General features: G+C 43.5%; 1 protein-coding gene across 5 annotated transcripts in view; it reads right to left on the minus strand.

Annotated features, from left to right (window-relative positions):
- LOC134527486 (cytoplasmic dynein 2 intermediate chain 1) overlaps nucleotides 1–20721 on the minus strand; it is a 266130-nt gene that overhangs the window by 176407 nt on the left and 69002 nt on the right. For all 5 annotated transcript variants that reach the window (XM_063360204.1, XM_063360205.1, XM_063360203.1 and 2 more), the window contains exon 5: nucleotides 6217–6373. In XM_063360204.1, the coding sequence (XP_063216274.1) occupies nucleotides 6217–6373 (157 nt within the window). The remainder of the gene's footprint in view (nucleotides 1–6216; nucleotides 6374–20721) is intronic.

Here is a 20721-nt window from a genome sequence, read left to right on the forward strand (position 1 = left end):
TCGAGCTACTAATCAAATATAAATGCCCAAGTGGCTGATTAAGACCTGGACGTGTGTGAGCAAAAAAAAAAAAAAACAAAGTAAATATACCATCAGAAGGAGCAACGAGAGGCCAGACAAACTAATTTAGATTTTCCCCTTAAAACAGGTGGGGGAAAGAGGATCACTATTGGTTTAAGAGATACTACAAACATGTCTCTAGGCATCCTGGTCTATTCCTTAGAATTTTCTTTTTCTGTTAAAGATTAAATTCCAAAATAGCACTCAATGGACATATTATATATATATATATATATATATATATATATATATATATATATATATATATATACACACACACACACACACACACACACATACAGTAAACTCCCGGTATATCGCGCCCCGATTGATCGCGGAATCGGGTATATCGCGGGTCAAACCATGTCCCCCAGTCAGAAATGAATAATAATGGAATAAATGGTTGATAGCCGATTAGGATAATTTTGCGTTGTAACTAACAAACTAAGCATCGGGCAGATAAAAGCCTAGGCGTAGAAAATGTCCGCAGTGAAATTATAAACAAGATATCTCCGTACATTATTCCTCTATCTTGTAGGGTTTTCAAATTATGGTCCAATTCAGCCCAGTGATATTTTCTGAAAGACTAGTTCTTAACGTCGCTTTATCTCACAAATGAAGCAGGGGACCTGATAAAGCCCACCGTCCAGCGACATTATCCAGCGTGACTCGGCTGGGGATTGATGTTGGATAGGCTTGGTTGTCGGCAAGCGCTAGGTAGGGAGAGGCGAGCCGAGAATATGGAGAGAGGTAGAGATTAGAGCGGGCAGAAACAGGACGAGGGGGAGTGGGGGAGGGAATGTGTTCACGCAGCACACAGGCAGAGCATGAGTCACTTGACTGAGCAGCGTCCCTGCGTACAAGGCAAAATCAGGTAGTCCGGTGTTTAAAATTCCACTCCAGAATCTTAATTGGTACTTTACTGGACATCTGTATATAAATGTTTTGTTACAACTTAAACCTACAGACGTAATATTATTGGGTAATTCATTGTATTATACACGTTCATCTTTTTACTTTGGTATAATGTTTTAACATTAAATGGTAAAGTAAATCAGCTAGCGTATTTTTAATCTTTGCCCAGGAATTCCCAGTGGTCCAATACTTACGTGAACCATACTGTACCACTTTTGCCGTGAGGTAGTAAACAAGTCCCGGAAATGTTTATGTGTAGCGGTCTCCCGACCTTTAACCAGAGGCTGGGGAATATAACACTTGCCGATCCGAGCCACACACACTCAGCAACTCGACAGAGTGTTTGGTGAAATAAGTAAAGACATAGTTTAACACGGTTTTTAATACAGCGACACTGATTGCGCTAAAATTAAATTGGCGCAATTTTTGTTTCCCACACGTGACCATTTATAATTTACTGTAAGCATGGATAATAAAGTTTAACCACTTGACGCGATAGACGATTCTTTATTTTTTATTGTACGAATGCTAGAATAGTTTTTTCCTGTATCTGCGGCCTACTTCTGTAAAAGACAAGCTATCTGTAAGAAAATATAGAATTTTTATTTTGTCAATCAAACTCGGTACTTTGCGATTCATATTCGGTTTGAAGTATCACTACGGCCTTTCTTTTTAGAAGACTTCGACCACAGAATCGTGTGTAACCGCACACACTGCACTTACTTTGTTACGGACACTGACGAAGCAGATACTGTGGCTGACACCACGAGACTGGCAGCAGCTTGTGTGCCGCACGTGTGTATGGTGGCGTGTGGCGCGCTCGTAGGCCGTGCGACAAACTGTGCGCGGCACGCGGAAAAATAAAAACAATTCAACATTTAATATTTATCTTTAAAATTTATTATTTTTATTTTTTCACCCGCTTTTAGTGAAAACTGCGGATGCAAAGTCTGCACAACGGCAGGCCGTCTATACTGTGCGTGCTTGCCGACCTATTAGAACACAGGCGGTGTTTTATGCCTTTTGACCTTGGTCACATCGAAACATCGCGGTTATGCAACAACGCGGGTAAAAGTTATGTCCCCCGACAACCGCGTTAAATAGGGAGTGTACTGTATATATATATGTGTGTGTGTGTGTGTGTGTGTGTGTGTGTGTATATATATGTATAAATAAAGAGAGAATGCTAAGTGCTGCGAAAACTACGGACGGGCCCGAAACCGTATTACATGTTAGCAAAAATTATTAAATTAAATACATTATATTAATTTTATAAATGTGCAAAGACAAGATATCAGTGAATTACCTTTAGTTCCAATCATAAGATATTACCCAAACAAAACAATAAAATTATTTGGTCTTGACATATATATACTTGTAAGTTCCTGTTACTTAAGTTCACATCTTACTATCGGTCCGTAAGCTGACACTTTTAAGGTTGTTTTCACTCACGAATCGTTGACAATTTGGTGGGGGATGGATCAAAAAGGTGGCCATAGGCCTTAGAGGACCAGGGCGGTAGTCCCTAGGCCATCGCAGGAAGCAGCGCTGGGAAGACTCCCGAGAAAAACTACCAGAGCTCCGGGCCTGACTCTAGGAGTGTATCTTGAAACAGTTTCTTGGACTGACTGATCCTTGGGGTTGGTGACCCGGACTTGGGCTCTCGGATAAGTATCTTGAACCCTGCCTGCAACAGAAATCCATTCTTGCGAATAAGACCTGTTTGCAGACAGTCCCGAAAAACATTGGCCCAAAAGGCCAGAAGAGGGGGTGGAGGGGGAATTTAGCGAAGTAGAAAAAACACTCACAAAAGCAGGGTGGATGATGCCGTGACTCCGGAAGGTGTCGCGCCTTGGCTGGCCGACGCGGTAGATATAGAATAATTTAATATAATTTAAATAAAACAAGTACTGAAAATATAACACTAATTTTTACTACTGGATGGCTATATTATACTATCTAATCTAGGGATCTCATCCCTTGTAGCATGTTGACTACATAATGCGACGATCTCTGCCGGAAACCGCGTCGATAATTACCGTTTACCAGCCAGAAAGAGGTCGCGCGCAGAAGTGCCGGGGCGCGTGGAGTGTGTCTTAATTAAAAACAGGGTTCAGCCCTGGAACAAAGGTTGGGGGGTGGGGGTGTACTGAAGGTACCCGAAGATGCCCGAAGGGGCGGGGCGAGAACAAAACACAACCCGAGTGGTAAACTCGAAGTTCGCGCGACCACTGCGCTATCTAGAGAGCAACTCCGAAAACAACCGCCTATTGACTCTAGCCAGGTCGAGATGGTGAAGCCTGTGTCCTTATGCTGTAGCCAGTGCTGCGCTCTGGCGGCCTAAATGCGAGGGGAAATGGAAGTATTCATCTCAAGCGCCCAGAGAGTGCTGGTGGCCCTTCTCTGTCAGCCACGAGGTGGTTAGTTCTAAAGGAGATCGTCAGATGTCGTGGATGTCTCCAAATCGCACCGCAGCTCAGGAGGCTGAACGGCCTTGACTCAGGCCACTCGCCCTGCTGGGTTCATGAACTGTTAATGACACTCGCAAGAGGGCGGGGTAAGAGGGGGGACTAAACGACACCACTCGGCATGGGAAAACGTGCCCTAACGTGAACCTAAGACGTAGGCGTGAAAGGAAGAGCTGCTCTAGGCAGGGCTCTGAGAAGAGGTAACAACTAGTCCAGAGCTGTTATATGCAAATTTAGTCATGCAGGGAATTAATGTTACAGGCTCCGGACGTGATTGCAAGCGGGGGGGAAATTTCATCCGAGCTGCTAACGTCGTCTTTAGCCTTGCAAAATATCAGATTGGCCCCTGTGAAAAGGTGCCTCGGGCCACTGCAGCAAAGTTTAACTAAGTAGAGTACACCAGCCTAACAAAGTGTAAATCACCCTTTTGTAAGCAATTTAAATGGAAAATAAAATTTCCAAAAATAATTTAAAATTATAGTAACAATTTAAAAAAAAAAGTGCTGAAATACCTAATTTCCGGCACAGATGCATGTGTGAGTGTGTATGGCCATGCAGCAGTGTTTATGGTCCTCCCTCCCTCTCGCATCGTTTTCAATGTCCGTGAACTGGCACAACACTCAATCATCACGTTTCTATTTCAACAGGTTTTTGTAATGCAATTGTGTCCAAACATTGTTTTTGTGTGAGATTTCCTACGCTTTCTACTGCAACATTTCATTCATGACAAAACTGCTGTAAAGGGCGTGCTTGTTTTTATTGAAGAAACTGACAAAAAAATTGACAAGGAAATAGCCTGCGGTCTTTTATATATTGGGGATGGTGATGGGTTAAAAATAATTAATAGTGGGGGTGGAACACTTTTCCTTTGTATTTTTTGTTAGATAGTGCTAAGATGAGGGGGGAGGGGGGAGAAGGGCCATAAAGGAAGAAGAGGGGAAATACGAAGGACATCAGTGCGCAATAAGCTGAGACACAGACCATATAGACTTCACTTGTATTCTACAGGAAACAGTTATATGGCATGACCCATATTTGAGAGCGACCCTTACGGTGAAAATTTTAAGATTTTTTTTGCCCAAAAGTAAGGGAGCGACCCATACGAAGGGGCAACCCTTCTGCAAGTAAATATGGTAATATGATCATTGTTAACGTAGTAAAGAACAGCAGCAATGTGTTTACAACAGTTTCCAAGTCTTACTGAGCAAGGACATTTTCAACTCATAATATTTCTTCTGCCGTCAACTAACGAAATCAAAAAAATGTATAAAAACTATAAAATTTTAAAAAAATATATGAAATATAAATGCAGGAAGATAAATTAGTTTACTCAAGAGTTACTTGGTACGGTGGAAGAGCAACAGACATTTGCCGAATCACTTATGCTTTTAACACAGAAAGAGCCTCTCTTTACTTCCTTGACATTATTTCCATGACCGCTAATACACGTATTTTTCCCTTTGAATAATCAATTCTCCGTGTCCAGGAGATAGGTGGGTCACAAGAGTCCTGCAAGTAGTTAGCAAGTGAAACACTACACAGCGCCACCAGTACGATTTTCACACCCGTGCATGGTGTCTATAGACCCTTCACAGCAGCAGCATTCAGAGCAAATTTCAATATTTTGTGGTGAATAAGGGCAATTGTCGATAATGACATGCCATTCTGCAAACATGTGTTTATGTACAAAATGGACTTTCATAAAATGAATTAAGTATTTTTTTTTTCAGTCATGAGAACTCTATTGTAAGTCTTGTGGTGTAGCGGAATGTTCCTGTTGTTACTTGGAACAAAACTTTCTAATACTTTTTCCAAATCTTACACTGATAAAAACATTACTAACTACAAATTTGACAGCTAAAACATTATTACGAAGAATAAATTAATAAATGGCTACTATTTGTCTGTGTAAAGTTTTGAGGAAAATTTAAGGTTCCTTTTGCTTGGCAATGATGAAACAGCAGTTTCTTTTATTTGGGACGCTAGCAGTCACTACATGTGGCCAATAAAATTGACTTAAGCCTAAATATTGACTGTGTCTTAAGGAATATTAAAAACAAAAAAACCCCATTATAAATAATACTACATGTTATAGATGCCAAGAAAACATTTCATTTAAAGTTATTTTAAATGACAAATGACTCAGAAAAATTAAAACCAACTATTAATTTTTTTTTTCGAAGGAAAAACCTGTCTATAACAATGTTTCGTTCTGTAACCATGGTGTAATAAATTAGAAGGATAAACCAAGTGAAGTAGAGAACAGCTTCACATTGCTGTAAACGATGATTTCAAAACTCTTACTCAACAGAGATATGACAGAGCTGTTGCTGAACTCACAAACCAAATCCAATAAAGCATAAAGTAGCTTCTCTTAAACCTAACTGCAGAATTTTAACTAGCAGTTCTGTTACATCTTAAAGACTTTAGCTAAAGTACTAGCTCACGCATCTCCCCCTAGGAAACATTTGCCGCTCCACCAAAGTTGAAACCCTCGAATCATGACTGATTGCTAAGCAGCACCGTACCTGGACCTTATTCTCTGTACATCCAGTAACATCAGTCACTATTCTAACAGAAGTATAAAAAACATATTATGAAATATTTTAAATATGTAACTAAATAAAAATTAACTGTGTTCATCAAATAAATATGACTGTTTCTCAATACTACGGTACATATTTCAAACCACAGATATTCATTAAAATTACTTTCTCACAAGCTTAACAGTAAAGCCATAAACATCACATACTATTTAAATGGGAAAGAGCACCTTTTTCTCTAACTGCCGTTTCCTGGCATTTGCAAAGTTGATGAAATTTGTGTTTGACACCATGGTCACTGTAGAGTTCACATCTTCTGGTTTCTCTTCTACAAATCCCTCATCAGAAGGAAGTTGTTCCACTGCAGAAACCTTATTGAATGTTTCCCTGCAAAACAAGATACATCACAATCTAAACATTTATTCACACTTTTTCTTCTGCTTGTAATAATAAAAGGAAACCCAAACATAGAAGTTGCTTGCCAAAACAATATTTGATTGGTAGGTGTAAAAAATAACATTTTAAAGTGTGAATATGTATTCACTGCCAAAATTCAACATAGATGTGTGTAGTGAAGTAGTGACTTGATGTAAGCTTTTGGACATACGCCATTGCTAAGCACTTTTTCTGTACAAGAAAACTAAAAAATACCCAAAACACAAAACCACACATTAAGCAAAAAAATTGCTGTTGTCAACAGGATATAAACGCCACATAATATTCCATAACAGGAGTATGGTCAACAAACAAAGAAAAACAAAGAAAAATGGACTAAGAGAACAAAAAAAAAACCCACAAATGATGACAGCACAAAAATATTTAACCCAAAAAAATTCAGCACAACAGTTGAAACGAGACAAAAATATGACAAAACGAAAAGATGAAACAAACCAATTGTTTTCCAAAAGAGAAGAGAACGAAAAAAAAAAAAAAAAAAAAACACAAATGATGACAGCACAAAAAAAATATTGAACCCAAAAAATAATTCAGCACAACAGTTGAAACGAGACAAAAAACACGACAAAACGAAAAGACAAAACGAACACAATAGTTTTCCAAAACAGAAACAAGCGACGTTTTGGGAACTGTGTTTCGGGAACTCAGGACGGGAGCAGATAGCAAAATACGAATAAAAAGAGGAAAATGCAAATTGGAGTCAGAAACACTTCCAATTTGAAAATCGTAGCTAATTCAAGGCAATTTGAATCCAAAGCTCTTTTTGTTTCAAGATTTGAGCCTTCAGTCTCCGACAGCAACATCACTTCTTACATAAAAAGTGAACTAGGTACATCTTATCTTCGTGTTGTTAAACTGAAGACTAAATATGATACGTACGCTTCACTTTACATGGTTGTTTATGAAAATGATTACGAGCGTTTGAATACTATATTTTGGCCAACTGGCTGTTTGATTACAGTTTCGTGGCAGACTCCACAGTGAACAAATCTTTGGCTACGTGCCAACCAAAAACTATTCATCTACTCCTACTGTCAGTTCCAGCCCCACCAACCTGCCGGCATCGGTTATGACATCAGAAGATAAAGAGACTTCTCTATCGTCTTGTTCTACGTCAGTGCTTGGAGGAGCGTTTTGAACTAATCTTTGTTTTCATAAACTATAAACTATGTCTGAGTGTGATATTTTCTATCAAAATGTCCAAGGCCTAAGGAAAAAATCCATTAAATTTTTTTAATAACCTATCACATTCAGAATATGACATATTTGCCTTACAGAAACATGGTTAAATCAGCATAGTATAAATTCTCACTATTTTAATGATAATTACCTTATTTTTAGAAGGGATGGAAATACTACAACTTGTCTCTTTTGGAAAGAGGTGGAGGAGAACTAATCGTCGTCAATAAATATAAATTGAAATCAGTTATTCTGCTTACATGTAATGATTATCAAGGCATTGAAGCAATTTGGATTAAAATAAAATTTGCGCAATCTCAATTTTTAACAACTGGAAAAGTTTATATTCCCCCTCATAGACTTACCTCAACTTATGTCACTTATTTTGAGGATCTGACTGATAAATTTGTTAAGAATAATAATAATGATATTCTTATAACTGGTGACTTTAATATCCCAGGTGTCTATTGGATTAACAATCATATGGGTAATATTTTGCATTCAGCTATAAAAACCAACGCTAATGCACTAATTAATTTCATCTTTAGTACACCAATCCCTCATGTAGCATGACTAAAGCATTCCTAAAAATGTTGATGTTATACAAAATAGCATATTCTGAAGGATGTCTCCATAAATAGCAAGGCTAATTGACTTAATGTGTTCCAAAATGTGTAGGGAAATATTCTTTACATAATATAAATGCATAGAAGAATACTCAATGATAAATATATCACACCATTTTACTTATTAGCCTACTATCGAATACTTTCTATGACAAATACGACACTGCATAATGCGTAACGGGAGTTAAGTGGTTATGTAATCATCAGTCGGGTGGTTGGCTTGCCCGCCCAGGTGACTTTCAACTGACGTCGCGTACCTTTTCACGAACTAACCAAACCATTCTTTACTGGCAGTGAAACCGATATTACTGATAGGATATTTACATTTTAATTTTTCAAAAAATTAAAGTGCTTATTTGCGTATTTCCACGTGGTTCACACCAATCCTGTCAATCATATGACTTTTTTTTTTAATTGCACCATTCATTTAACCACCTTTTCCATGTTAATAACCTGTTCACTTCTGTTCCGGTATCTAATGTCAAATATATTCCCTCTAGTACAACCAAAAACATCAGACTCATATAAACGTTTGATAGTCCTTATTTCGTATGATTGTGTGCATAGTTAACTTGCTTAAAACTAAAGTGCAACCAACATAAGTGTGGCCTTCATAACATTCTGCAAGCCATAATATTTCTCAAATACTTGAACACTATGCATTACGTTCTAACTTGGATGCCATGATTCCAATATGATTCCAACTGCAGGTGCTTGCGCACGTATAGTACCGGCAGACGAATGAGAAGAAGTGGCTTTGTATTTGTGCGTGCGAGTTCCCTGCCACTGGCTAGACTTAAGTTCATTATGGCCCGGTCTGTGGCCGGGCAACAATGCCACGGTACATCTGTTGTTTACCAATTTGAAGCAGACTTTGTGGCGTCGTGCCCAATTTTTTTTGCCTGTGGCGATTTCATGCTAACTTAAATTTACATATGTGCTATTCAAGACTGGGGCAGTAAAATTAATATCGTGCTGAATGAATTAATGCAATTTTAAGACGTGTTAAGTTTGGGATTGGTGTATTGCCTATAAAGAAGTTTCGCTAGAAAAAAAAAATTGCATCAATTTGTGTGTCATGGCCCTGTGGTAAATTTCATAAATATATTAAAGCTGGTTATCACTGGTAAAGCCCGCCCCACACGATACCCATTTTCTTAGCAGTTTTCATGTTATTTTTATGCTAGCGCACCTGCTCCCGTGTGGGTAACTTTCCAGCACCCTTCAAAGGGGTCTGGCTCTGGGTATAAAAATTTTCATACCCGAAGTCTTAGCCAAAACCGTACTAGAACGTGTTCTATTTTTCTGCAATGAAATCTGTTGTTGTATTACCCATGATCCTCCTTAACCAATCATAGCTTGGTATATCGGTTACATGGCCTTCGGTGTTTTGAAAATAAATTAACAGTATCAAGATGGCGGCCAAGTGGTGTGTGGAACATGTCGAATGTTTGATAGAAAATTACGTGAAATACCCTTGTCTTTAGAACGTGAAAAGTCCCACATATCACAATAAACATGCCAGGAATAAAGCGCTGGCAGATGTAGCAAGAGCTGTTTCAGGATTGAGGCCCGGCACTTCTGCCAATGAAGTGAAAAACAAGTTTGCGAAACTGCGTTCGCACTTCATCACTGAATTCACCAAAAAGAAAAACTCAGAGAAGAGCGGGACTGGTACTGATGAGATAAGCTTAATATTTAAGTGTAGTGGTCCAATCAAGTTTCTCCTGAATTACTATGTAGTAAGTAGGCTACTGAACCTTTGAGGTTATGATTCAATCTAGGCCTGTTTTGAAATCCATAGGCTCATTTACAGTATTTAAATTTATATTGAGTACATTGCTTTGAGTTATAAATATTGAAGTGACAAATTTATTCCATAAAATGATCGCCCAATACTGTGCTATAATTTGTACGTATGCATGCACAAACCAGTCTTAGAAATGTGCAATATAAAATTTAGTGTTGGTATGTATTAACGTCGGCCGGGGCTACGCCCTCCCTAAGCCCGATGTGCCTCACGCCGTCACCACCCCTCTCCTCCCACCACCACCCTCTACTCAAACCTCCCGCTCGTGCGTGCGTGTGTGCGTGTGTGTCTAGCCCGGCAAGAGGGCGCTTAGAAGCAGTGCGGCGACCCCCTAATTTGCTAAGTTTAATGTTAATTGTAAACCTTTTGTTTTCATTCATTTTTGCCCCAGTGTTTGTGCAGTTACTCACATATTCTTTAATTTAAATATCATGTTACTTGAAAGAACCACAGACGTTGCCCGGGCGGACCCGAATAGGCACGGACTTGGACGAGAGTAGGAATGTTTTTATATAAATTATCATTAACTAAGTAAATATTAACGAACTTTAAATTGCCAGTAATTTTTATATATTTTTTAATGTTAACCTATAATGTACTTAACTTTCGCCGGGGCACGGAATCACAGAATGTAATAACGGTAATTGTGTTGGCGCGGAGGCGCCATGTTAGTCGAGACGAGCAGAGCTCTCGCCCAGTTCATCTTCATCACCGACCGAGAGCAGACGCGCCAGCACCCCGGGGATCTCAACCGTTGTGAACCACTGATCAAGTAATTCTGTATCTTAATTAATTCTTAAATCTCTTTCGTCCGTTATTCCTCGGGGCAGCTCTCGGTCGGCGGGCTGCATTAATAATTAATTGAGTCGAGTTTTTTAACCATTGTGTAATAAGCATACTTTATAGCATGGCCACGTGTGTGGACCATGCATTCACTTAAGTCGATTCGTGCCTCAGGCTTTTTAACCGTGTAAAGTGTAACGTGCGTGGAGGGAAGCGTGTTCGTGGAATTAAATCTGGGTATAAGTAAAACCTGAGTACTTTATTTAACCACGTGGTGAGTGAGCCTACTTAGCCTAGGAGTGTGGCGTGCCCGACACCTAGAGCGGGCCAGGTCTGGATAGATAGGGTAGAAAGGGCTGGTAACTCGTCCCCACTTGGGCTACGTCACGCCCTGAGAGCGAGACTCAGCCGGGTCCACGTGCCCTTACACGTGGTGGCGCCCATGCATAACTTCTTAAAATCACCGGGAACGTGCGCGCAGCCCTCAATTGGCGCCCAAGAGCGTGGGGCGAGTTACATCTTCCGCGAAAACCAGACCTGTACGAGCGTGTGAGATAGGCGGTTGTTACGCGGAGCGCGCGGAACTAAAGTTCGCGCTGGAACTATTGTTCGCGCGGAGCGCATAGCGGGACTCTGGCGCGCCGGCCACGTGACCAGCCAAGCGGGTACGGTTCCGGGAATTCTACCGCGAGACGACTGGTCACTTCAAACAGGTACTGTGCATTACATCTGCACTTGCAACCATGTCAGAGTTCAAGGGATTTGCCGCCGGGGCGAAACCCCTTCTGGACTTAAGCGAGATGTACTGCGTGAAGTGCACACGGCCACGCCACGTGGGCGGGCTTACAGGCGCCACGTGGTCAGACACTTGCGTTTGCCTGGGATCATACGAACTACGCACGGACACTTTCGCGCCCAGAACAGTCCCGGTCGAGTTTTTAAGATGTACGGAACCTAACTGCACGGGCAAGGCACAAGAAGGTGGATGGTGCACGAATTGCCGGGCGTTCAAACATATACAGTGCGCCGGCGACGCGGAACACGCAACCTTCAAGGACGGGTGGTACCTCTGTACCAGATGCAGTGACGTCAGACCCAGGGCACAAGGCAGTAGTCTCGCGGGCACCACAGCCACGACAGTAGCCGTGACGTCACATGCCCGAACGACACCAGTGGGACACGTGGAGCTACCCGAGTTCACCGGGAGGACCAGCGATGACCCGGGGAAATTCCTAAAGAGCTGCCGCGACCGACTAAGCCGCTACGGTGTACCGGATGCAGAATGGGCGGGCCGCGTCGGACAAGCGCTGAAGGGAGACGCCAAGACCTGGTGGACAGTAGTGGGAGAGTACGAAGTGCCATGGGAAGAGTTCCACCGTCGCTTTGAGGCGCGCTTCGCCGACGCGCGGGCCGAGATGAAGGTGCGCTCAGAGCTGTACTGTGCGGAGCAGGGCCCGACGGAGACGGCAGAGACTTTCCTAATCAAGAAAATCCGTCTCTTCAAAAGACTGTTCCCGACGGGCAATCCGGACGAAGTGATCGAAACGGCTGTGGAGATGATGCGCCCCGAACTACGCCCACACCTACGCCACGCAGCGCAGAGGACGGCAGAGAGCTTCATCCAATGCGCACGAGCTGTCGAACAAGATCTGAAGGCGGTGAGGACGGCACGACCGGAAGCCACGCAGGGACAACGCGCGACCCACTCCGCGGACACCACGGCCGTGGTGCCGTACACCGCGCCGCGGGACAACAGCCGGAACCACGACCGACAGCCGGCCACCTGGAGGGGACGCGCCCTCGGTGAGGGACCACCCCCTCAATGCCACTCCTGCCCGATCGGCGTACGTCACTGGCACTTCGACTGCCCAGTGCGGAATGCATCGCGTGCGGGGCAGGTCCGGGACGAGCGGCCGGGAAACGGCCGGCAGGGGGCGGCGGAGTAAACAAACCCCTCCCCCCCGCACTGCCCTGGAAGAACGAGACCCGAGCGACATCCACGGGGGGGCCCAGTCTGGGCCACGTGGGCATAGACAGTGGCGAACTACTCCGCGTCCCAATCCTGGTTAACGGCCGCGCAACCGACGCCCTTATCGACACAGCTGCGAGTCACAATTGCATCGCTGCCAGGTGTGTGGGAACCGCGCAGTTCGAGCCTCGACCGGGTCGGCTCCGACTCGCCACCGTCGACGACGCCTGCCAGACGCAGGGTGTCGCGACGCTCCACATCAGCATCAGAGACCAGCACTCTACCACGACGGCCCTGGTGGTCGACGGCCTGTGGGACGACGTCATTCTGGGGCTGCCGTGGCTGTGCGAGCAGAACGCCCACATCGAGGTACGAGCGGGGCGACTACACGTCGGTGTCCAGGGGCGGCGCACCGTCCACGGCATCGGACGCCCCCTACCGCCACTGGATCACAAGGTCAGTCTCGACGATTTGCAGCATAATGTACCACCCTATCACCGGGCGAGAATTCAGAGTGTACTCGACCACCAGAGCCAAGTGTTCGCGACAGCCGACCCACTCAGACGCACGACGATGGCAGAACACGCCATACCGACTATCCCGCACGAACCAATATTCATTCCCCCGGGGAGTTACGGACACGTGGGCAGGCAGACCATCCTTACCCAGGTGCAGGAGATGTTGAGCGACGGTATAATCGAGCCCAGCGAGAGTCCTTAAAATTCACAGATAGTTCTAGCAGAAAAGAAGGATGGTACTTTACGCTTCTGTGTAAATTTCAAGCCGTTGAATAAGGTAACCATCAACGCCCCGCCCCCTCTCCTGAACATTGCCGACACTATAGCTGGGTTGGGGAATGCCAAGATTTTTTCATCGCTGGACTTAAAGTCTTGTTACTGGCAAGTGCCAATCAGACCCGCCGACCGTCCGAAAACGGCCTTTACCATTCCGGACGGAAGGCGTTTCCAATTTTGCGCCATGCCATTTGGTTTACAGGACGCCCGCCACGTTCCAAACGTTGATGACGCTCGTGCTCGATGATTATGCCGGTAAATTCGCCGCTGCGTATTTAGATGACATCATCGTCTGGTCGCAAACCTGGGAGGAACACGCCCACCATCTGGCACTTGTGTTGGAACGGCTCGCCACACACAATCTGACATGTAACACTGCGAAGTGTCACCTGGGTACCACCGAGCTCGACTTCCTGGGACTTGTCGTGAATGATAAGGGTAACCGACCTACGGAGAAACAGCTGGAAGTGATTGCGAACAAACCGCCACCTCGCACGCGCAAACAGCTACAGCGTTTCCTAGGACTGGCCAACTGGCTCAGAGCATTTGTACCGGGGTTTTCACTCGTAGCCGCGCCGCTCTCAGACCTGTTGTCACCTAAGCGCCCCTTTAAGTGGACCGAGGCCGCACAAGTCGCCTTTGACGAGCTTAAGAACAGGTTCAGCCAGTGTCATCTGCTGGCCCGACTCGACTCGGACAGACAGATCATCGTACAAACCGACGCGAGTCAGGAGGGCATCGGGGCCATCTTGCTACAGATCGGCGACGAGGGCGAGCCGCGAATCATAGAATACGCCAGCGCAAAGTTCGGCGAAGTGGAGCGGCGTTACAGTGTGAACGAGCGGGAATGCCTCGGCGTAGTATGGGCGCTACGGCGGTACCGGCCGCACCTAGAAGGACAGCACTTTTTGCTACGCACTGACAGCCAGTGTCTTAAGTGGTTAGCGACGATGCAAGGCCGCCGTTCCAAGTTAACACGGTGGGCAATGTTGTTACAATCTCTGGACTTCACGGTTGAACACGTACCTGGAAAAACTAACGAACTTGCGGACGAGTTGTCTAGAAACCCCGATCATACGGTCAGAGTTCGGGACGATGCATTGTGGGACGAGCTCTTACCGCCATCAAGAGACCGGCGCGCCGGCGAACCCCACATACCGGAACAACAGGCAATGATCTGCGTCATTGCTCAGGGAAGCCCCCCTACCATCCCACCAGGGGCCGCGATAGATGACATTGATGAGTACGTGCGCGCCGTGCAACTAACGGACGAACACACGCAGGCAGTAATACGCAGCTGTCACGAGGGTCTGCGCGAGGGGTACCGCGTCGTGGACGGCTGTTTACAAGCGCGGCCCGCAGGGAGCGAAACGCCGTGGCGGACATTTGCACCAATCGAAACTCGCAGTCAGATATTCCAGATGTTGCACGTTAATCGGCTGGCCGGACACCCAGGCACGGACGAGACTACGAGGGCCATTCGCGAGACGTTTTATTGGCCAGGTCTGAGCCAGTATGTGCGAAATAGCGTGCGTCGCTGCCGTCACTGCCAGCGACAAAAAACACGACGCTCCGACGGCGCGGAACAACAGCTGCCGCGGCGGCCCGCTGAGCCATTTCACACGGTTGCCTTGGACCTAATGGGACCGTACCCTCGCTCCCCAAGGGGGAAAAGGTTCCTTCTGGTGGTGACCGACTGCTTCACCAGGTGGGTGGAGGCCTACCCGCTACCTAACGCCCGTGCGGGCACCATTGCGCATGCACTCGAAACTGAGTTCTTCCCACGTTGGGGCTACCCCAGGGTGCTATTGTCTGACAACGCCAAGCAATTTGTGGGGCGACGTTGGGCAGGGCTCTGTGGAAAATGGCGGGTGATTGCACACACGACGCCGGTGTACCACCCAAGGGCCAATCCGACCGAGCGTCGGAACCAAGAAATTAAGGCCCAACTCCGCCTCCGGTTAGCCGAGGATCACTCCCAGTGGGACATGCACATACCCGAAATTATGTTCTGTGTGCGCCAACGGGTCAATGCGGCCACGGGCGAAACGCCTGCTAAACTGGTACAAGGGCGTAATCTTCCCTTACCCGGACAGTATCGCATTGACGACAGAAGTCCGAAAGCCGCGGAGGATAGCCCCGAGCGCAGGACACGGGAACTGGCGGAGGCGCACGAAGCCGCCCGGCGACACCAAACCGCGTACCAGGCGAAAATCACCCCGATTACGACACGCCCGCCCCCTCCATTGAACCCCGGTCAGCTGGTCTACGGACGCCTTCACCCGCTCTCAGCAGGGAATCGCAACTACTGCGCTGGCTTGGCACCTAAATGGGTCGGACCCATGCCGGTAGTCAAGACCATAGGCACCACCGCCGTGGTAGTGAGACTCCCGTCGGGGCGAGCGGCGAGGTATCATAGAGACGCCATAAGGATAGCGGATGAGGGGCCAGACGAAACAGACACCGAAACGGGGACTCCGGCGTACCAAGGACCAGAGGGGGAAAGTGCCCAAACCACGTCGACCCCAGTGACACCGACGAGTGAGGCAGGAGGAGACTTCCGAGGATTCCCCGAACCACAACGGCCGACGGCGATCATGCATGGCATCGTGCCACGGCGGTTGTTCACTGGCGAGGAGCGCGAGCCGACGGAACTCCGCGAGCCAGAAAAAAACATACGGAAGGAGCAACGACTCGGTCACCAACACCGGACCCCGTGGTGTGGGAGCCGGATGACGCCCCACTCCGCCCGGGGACACCCGAGAGGACACACCCAGGTGGCCTCTGCACCTGTCACTGGCCGAGGCCGACTTCCGCGTCACTGTAGAAGAGCCAGCGGAGCCCGACACGTCTGAGACGAGGCTGGAGAGTGCAGCGGGGGAGGCGGAGGCCCCCACCCTCGCGCCACGCTACTTCCTACAACCGAGGCGAGCCGCGGCGTCGCCCCGATGCTGCATGACGTCGGACGCCATAGAACCGTCACATCGGGCTCCTTCAGGGGGGGATAATTGACGTCGGCCGGGGCTACGCCCTCCCTAAGCCCGATGTGCCTCACGCCGTCACCACCCCTCTCCTCCCACCACCACCCTCTATTCAAACCTCCCGCTCGTGCGTGCGTGTGTGCGTGTGTGTCTAGCCCGGCAAGAGGGCGCTTAGAAGCAGTGCGGCGACCCCCTAATTTGCTAAGTTTAATGTTAATTGTAAACCTTTTGTTTTCATTCATTTTTGCCCCAGTGTTTGTGCAGTTACTCACATATTCTTTAATTTAAATATCATGTTTCTTGAAAGAACCACAGACGTTGCCCGGGCGGACCCGAATAGGCACGGACTTGGACGAGAGTAGGAATGTTTTTATATAAATTATCATTAACTAAGTAAATATTAACGAACTTTAAATTGCCAGTAATTTTTATATATTTTTTAATGTTAACCTATAATGTACTTAACTTTCGCCGGGGCACGGAATCACAGAATGTAATAACGGTAATTGTGTTGGCGCGGAGGCGCCATGTTAGTCGAGACGAGCAGAGCTCTCGCCCAGTTCATCTTCATCACCGACCGAGAGCAGACGCGCCAGCACCCCGGGGATCTCAACCGTTGTGAACCACTGATCAAGTAATTCTGTATCTTAATTAATTCTTAAATCTCTTTCGTCCGTTATTCCTCGGGGCAGCTCTCGGTCGGCGGGCTGCATTAATAATTAATTGAGTCAAGTTTTTTAACCATTGTGTAATAAGCATACTTTATAGCATGGCCACGTGTGTGGACCATGCATTCACTTAAGTCAATTCGTGCCTCAGGCTTTTTAACCGTGTAAAGTGTAACGTGCGTGGAGGGAAGCGTGTTCGTGGAATTAAATCTGGGTATAAGTAAAACCTGAGTACTTTATTTAACCACGTGGTGAGTGAGCCTACTTAGCCTAGGAGTATGGCGTACCCGACGCCTAGAGCGGGCCAGGTCTGGATAGATAGGGTAGAAAGGGCTGGTAACTCGTCCCCACTTGGGCTACGTCACGCCCTGAGAGCGAGACTCAGCCGGGTCCACGTGCCCTTACACGTGGTGGCGCCCATGCATAACTTCTTAAAATCACCGGGAACGTGCACGCAGCCCTCAGTATTAGCTTAGAAAAGTTTATCCTTACGTTTGTGGTACAAAATGTTTGTTGCCAAAAGCCATCTGATAATTCAGGATTTTCAGTAAACGTGCACCTGCAAAGTCCTAACACCGGATTTTCCAAATAATATCTTCCCCCAACCGCATTATTTCCTTTTTATCATAAACTATTTAGAATTTTAAAACCGCCTGGGGGGAAATATTAACATATTAATTTTTTTTATAATATGAAACAGAACTTTGTAATTTCATTGTTCATTGTAATCACAAATTTTTCTGTAAATGAAACTTAATTTGTTTCCAACCTATTATCATAACTCATTTTTATATCACATTTGTTATGTGCAAGTATCATGTACTTAAAAATTAAAATATACTCGATCATGCTATAAAGATCAATGTTATAGAATAGTATTGTGATATATTACAGATGTTTTACCACCATTTTCGACCTTCTGTATATTCCTCACTGTGTCAGGATAAGTACAGAGCACAATGAAGAAGGGAGAGATTTTTTGGGTTAATATAAATAAAAACAAGAAAATATATATAACTTGGGTATAACTACAAAAACTATTCAAAGAATGTTATGACAATTTAACTTAGTTATATTAATAACTTTACCAACAATTAACATAATTCAAACCTATTCTGACTTGTCTTGTTTGTGTGTGCCAATGCAGGTAAACATAGCTAGATTTGTGGTAGGTAAAATAACAGTGTTTGTAAACACCAATGTTGTAAACTACTATTTTAACTTTGGGGATGGGTTGACTTTTCAACACTTAAATGCCCAGGTACATTCCAATATTTTTCTTCAGTTTATTATAATTATTATTATTGTTATGTGGTTATGTTGGTCTAAGTATTTTTTACCAGAAAAATGGCATATGCACAGGTCCTAAACAATGTTACTGGCAGGTAAAATTCTAAGTTACTTGTGGTAGTGTTAGTTATTTGTAAGTAGTGATTGAATTATTGTTGTTAAATGTACGTCATTTTTTATATTTTTGCAGGTATATGAACCAAATATTTGGTATTACAAACAAATCTTTTCCTCGTTAACCATATCATACCAAGGAAGGGCATCGAAACAAAGTTGAAGCACACACCTGTATCGAGGGTGTGGGAACCATTAGTGGTATATGTAAGTATGATTCTCAAATGAAATCATTACTTTTAAAGTTTTGACCTATTTATATTTAATCTTATTTCCACATTTCTTACCAATTAGAAAACTACTATTACACAATTTATACCCATGACCATATTCTACAATAGTAAATATCTGGTAGATGGTTTTCAAATGAACTTATCAAACTAATTAAAACCAAAGAATTTTATCACAAAATGTACAAGAAACATAAAAATGATTATCACTATTTTAATTTTTCCCATCACAGGAAACTTGTCAAGCAAAAAATAAAATCAGATAAAAATAAGTGGCAGTCTAATTTAACAAATAAAACTAACAATTTTTGGAAATATGTAAAGCTCATTAAAGATGGTCATAGGAAAAATTTAAATTTGATGGTAAATGATACACTCATTCATGATTCTAATACTTTCGCTAATCTATTTGGTAAACATTTTTCAAAATTGTTTAATAATCCTTCAGGTATCAGAATTCAACCTAAAGACATTATCATCTCAATGAATGAAAACTGCAGTAATGCTATTAATATACCAGTACCTTTAAAGTTGAATAAAGCCACTGGTTCGGATAGAATACCTAACTTTATAATCAAAGGCTGTACTAACATTTGTACACTGTTATTAACACATATTTTCAATATTAGTATACAAAATTCCATCTTTCCTCAACATGGAAAAATGATAGACCTATTTGTTATGTAGTTTCTCTAAAGTGTTTGAGAAAATTATACATAAGCATGTCATTTTTCATCTGAAAAAATATAATTTTGGAAAAACAACACAGATTTCAGGCAGGGAGATCTACTGTAGCAAATTTGTTTGATTATGTAAATGATCTGTACTGTAACATAACATCTAGACAGCAAACCGATGCTATCTACTTATAAATGAGTAAAGCTTTTCAGCATGTAGATAGTTTAATTGGTAGTACTTCCAGAACATTTGGATGAATTAAATTTCTTTTTCCACTACAACACCTGATTCAATATTGTGTTTATTCTTCACTTTAATAAGATCCAAATTAGAATACTGCTCAGTAATATGGAATTAAATTAAAATGAAATTCATTTACTACTACAGACTCCAATAGACTAGAAAACATTCAGAAGAAAACAAGCAGATAGGCCACATATTTATATATGAAAGATTTCAATCATCTGACATCCCTTTTGGTTTTAATACTTTTTTTATGAAATTCCAAAATAAATTCTCTTTTCACAAGATGCTCCTCAATTTATGCACTATTCATTATTAACGGTTTTATGTGTTTATCATTACTCAGCTATAATTGCACAAATTAGTTTAAAATTTTCATATTATAACAATAGATCAAATGATACTTTCAATATGATAAGTACACAGAATAGTTTAATAAACATATGTGTGAAAAACTATATGACTTACTGTATCAAATAAGAACCTTTTACTGGAATGTAAATTAAACACCAAGATAATTTTAAATTATTATAAACTATGATTATATTTATTTTGTCTAAAATATACAAAATATATTGTTGTCTATGCCTGTATTGGTCTTTTGTACAATTTGTGTTATGGCAAATATTTTTTTCTTTCTTTTTCCATTGTTTTTTGTGTCAGTCAGTATGGCTTTCAGCTGTAGGTTGACACGTAAAACCATACTAAATAAACAATTTACTATTATTGAAGCTTTTCTTAACACATTTCATCAAAATACACCAAAAAAACATCACTGCCAAAAAATAATTGCTACAAAACATCAGTCCAAAAAAGTAAGGTAATGCTGTGTTTTAAAAGTGCAGTAATAATTTAGATATTTATTGAATTTTGATTCTCATTACAAAAACTTCACAATAAACTATAGTTCTGTG

Source organism: Bacillus rossius, chromosome 1 (genome assembly GCF_032445375.1).
Source record: "Bacillus rossius redtenbacheri isolate Brsri chromosome 1, Brsri_v3, whole genome shotgun sequence".
Classification (NCBI taxonomy): domain Eukaryota; kingdom Metazoa; phylum Arthropoda; class Insecta; order Phasmatodea; family Bacillidae; genus Bacillus; species Bacillus rossius.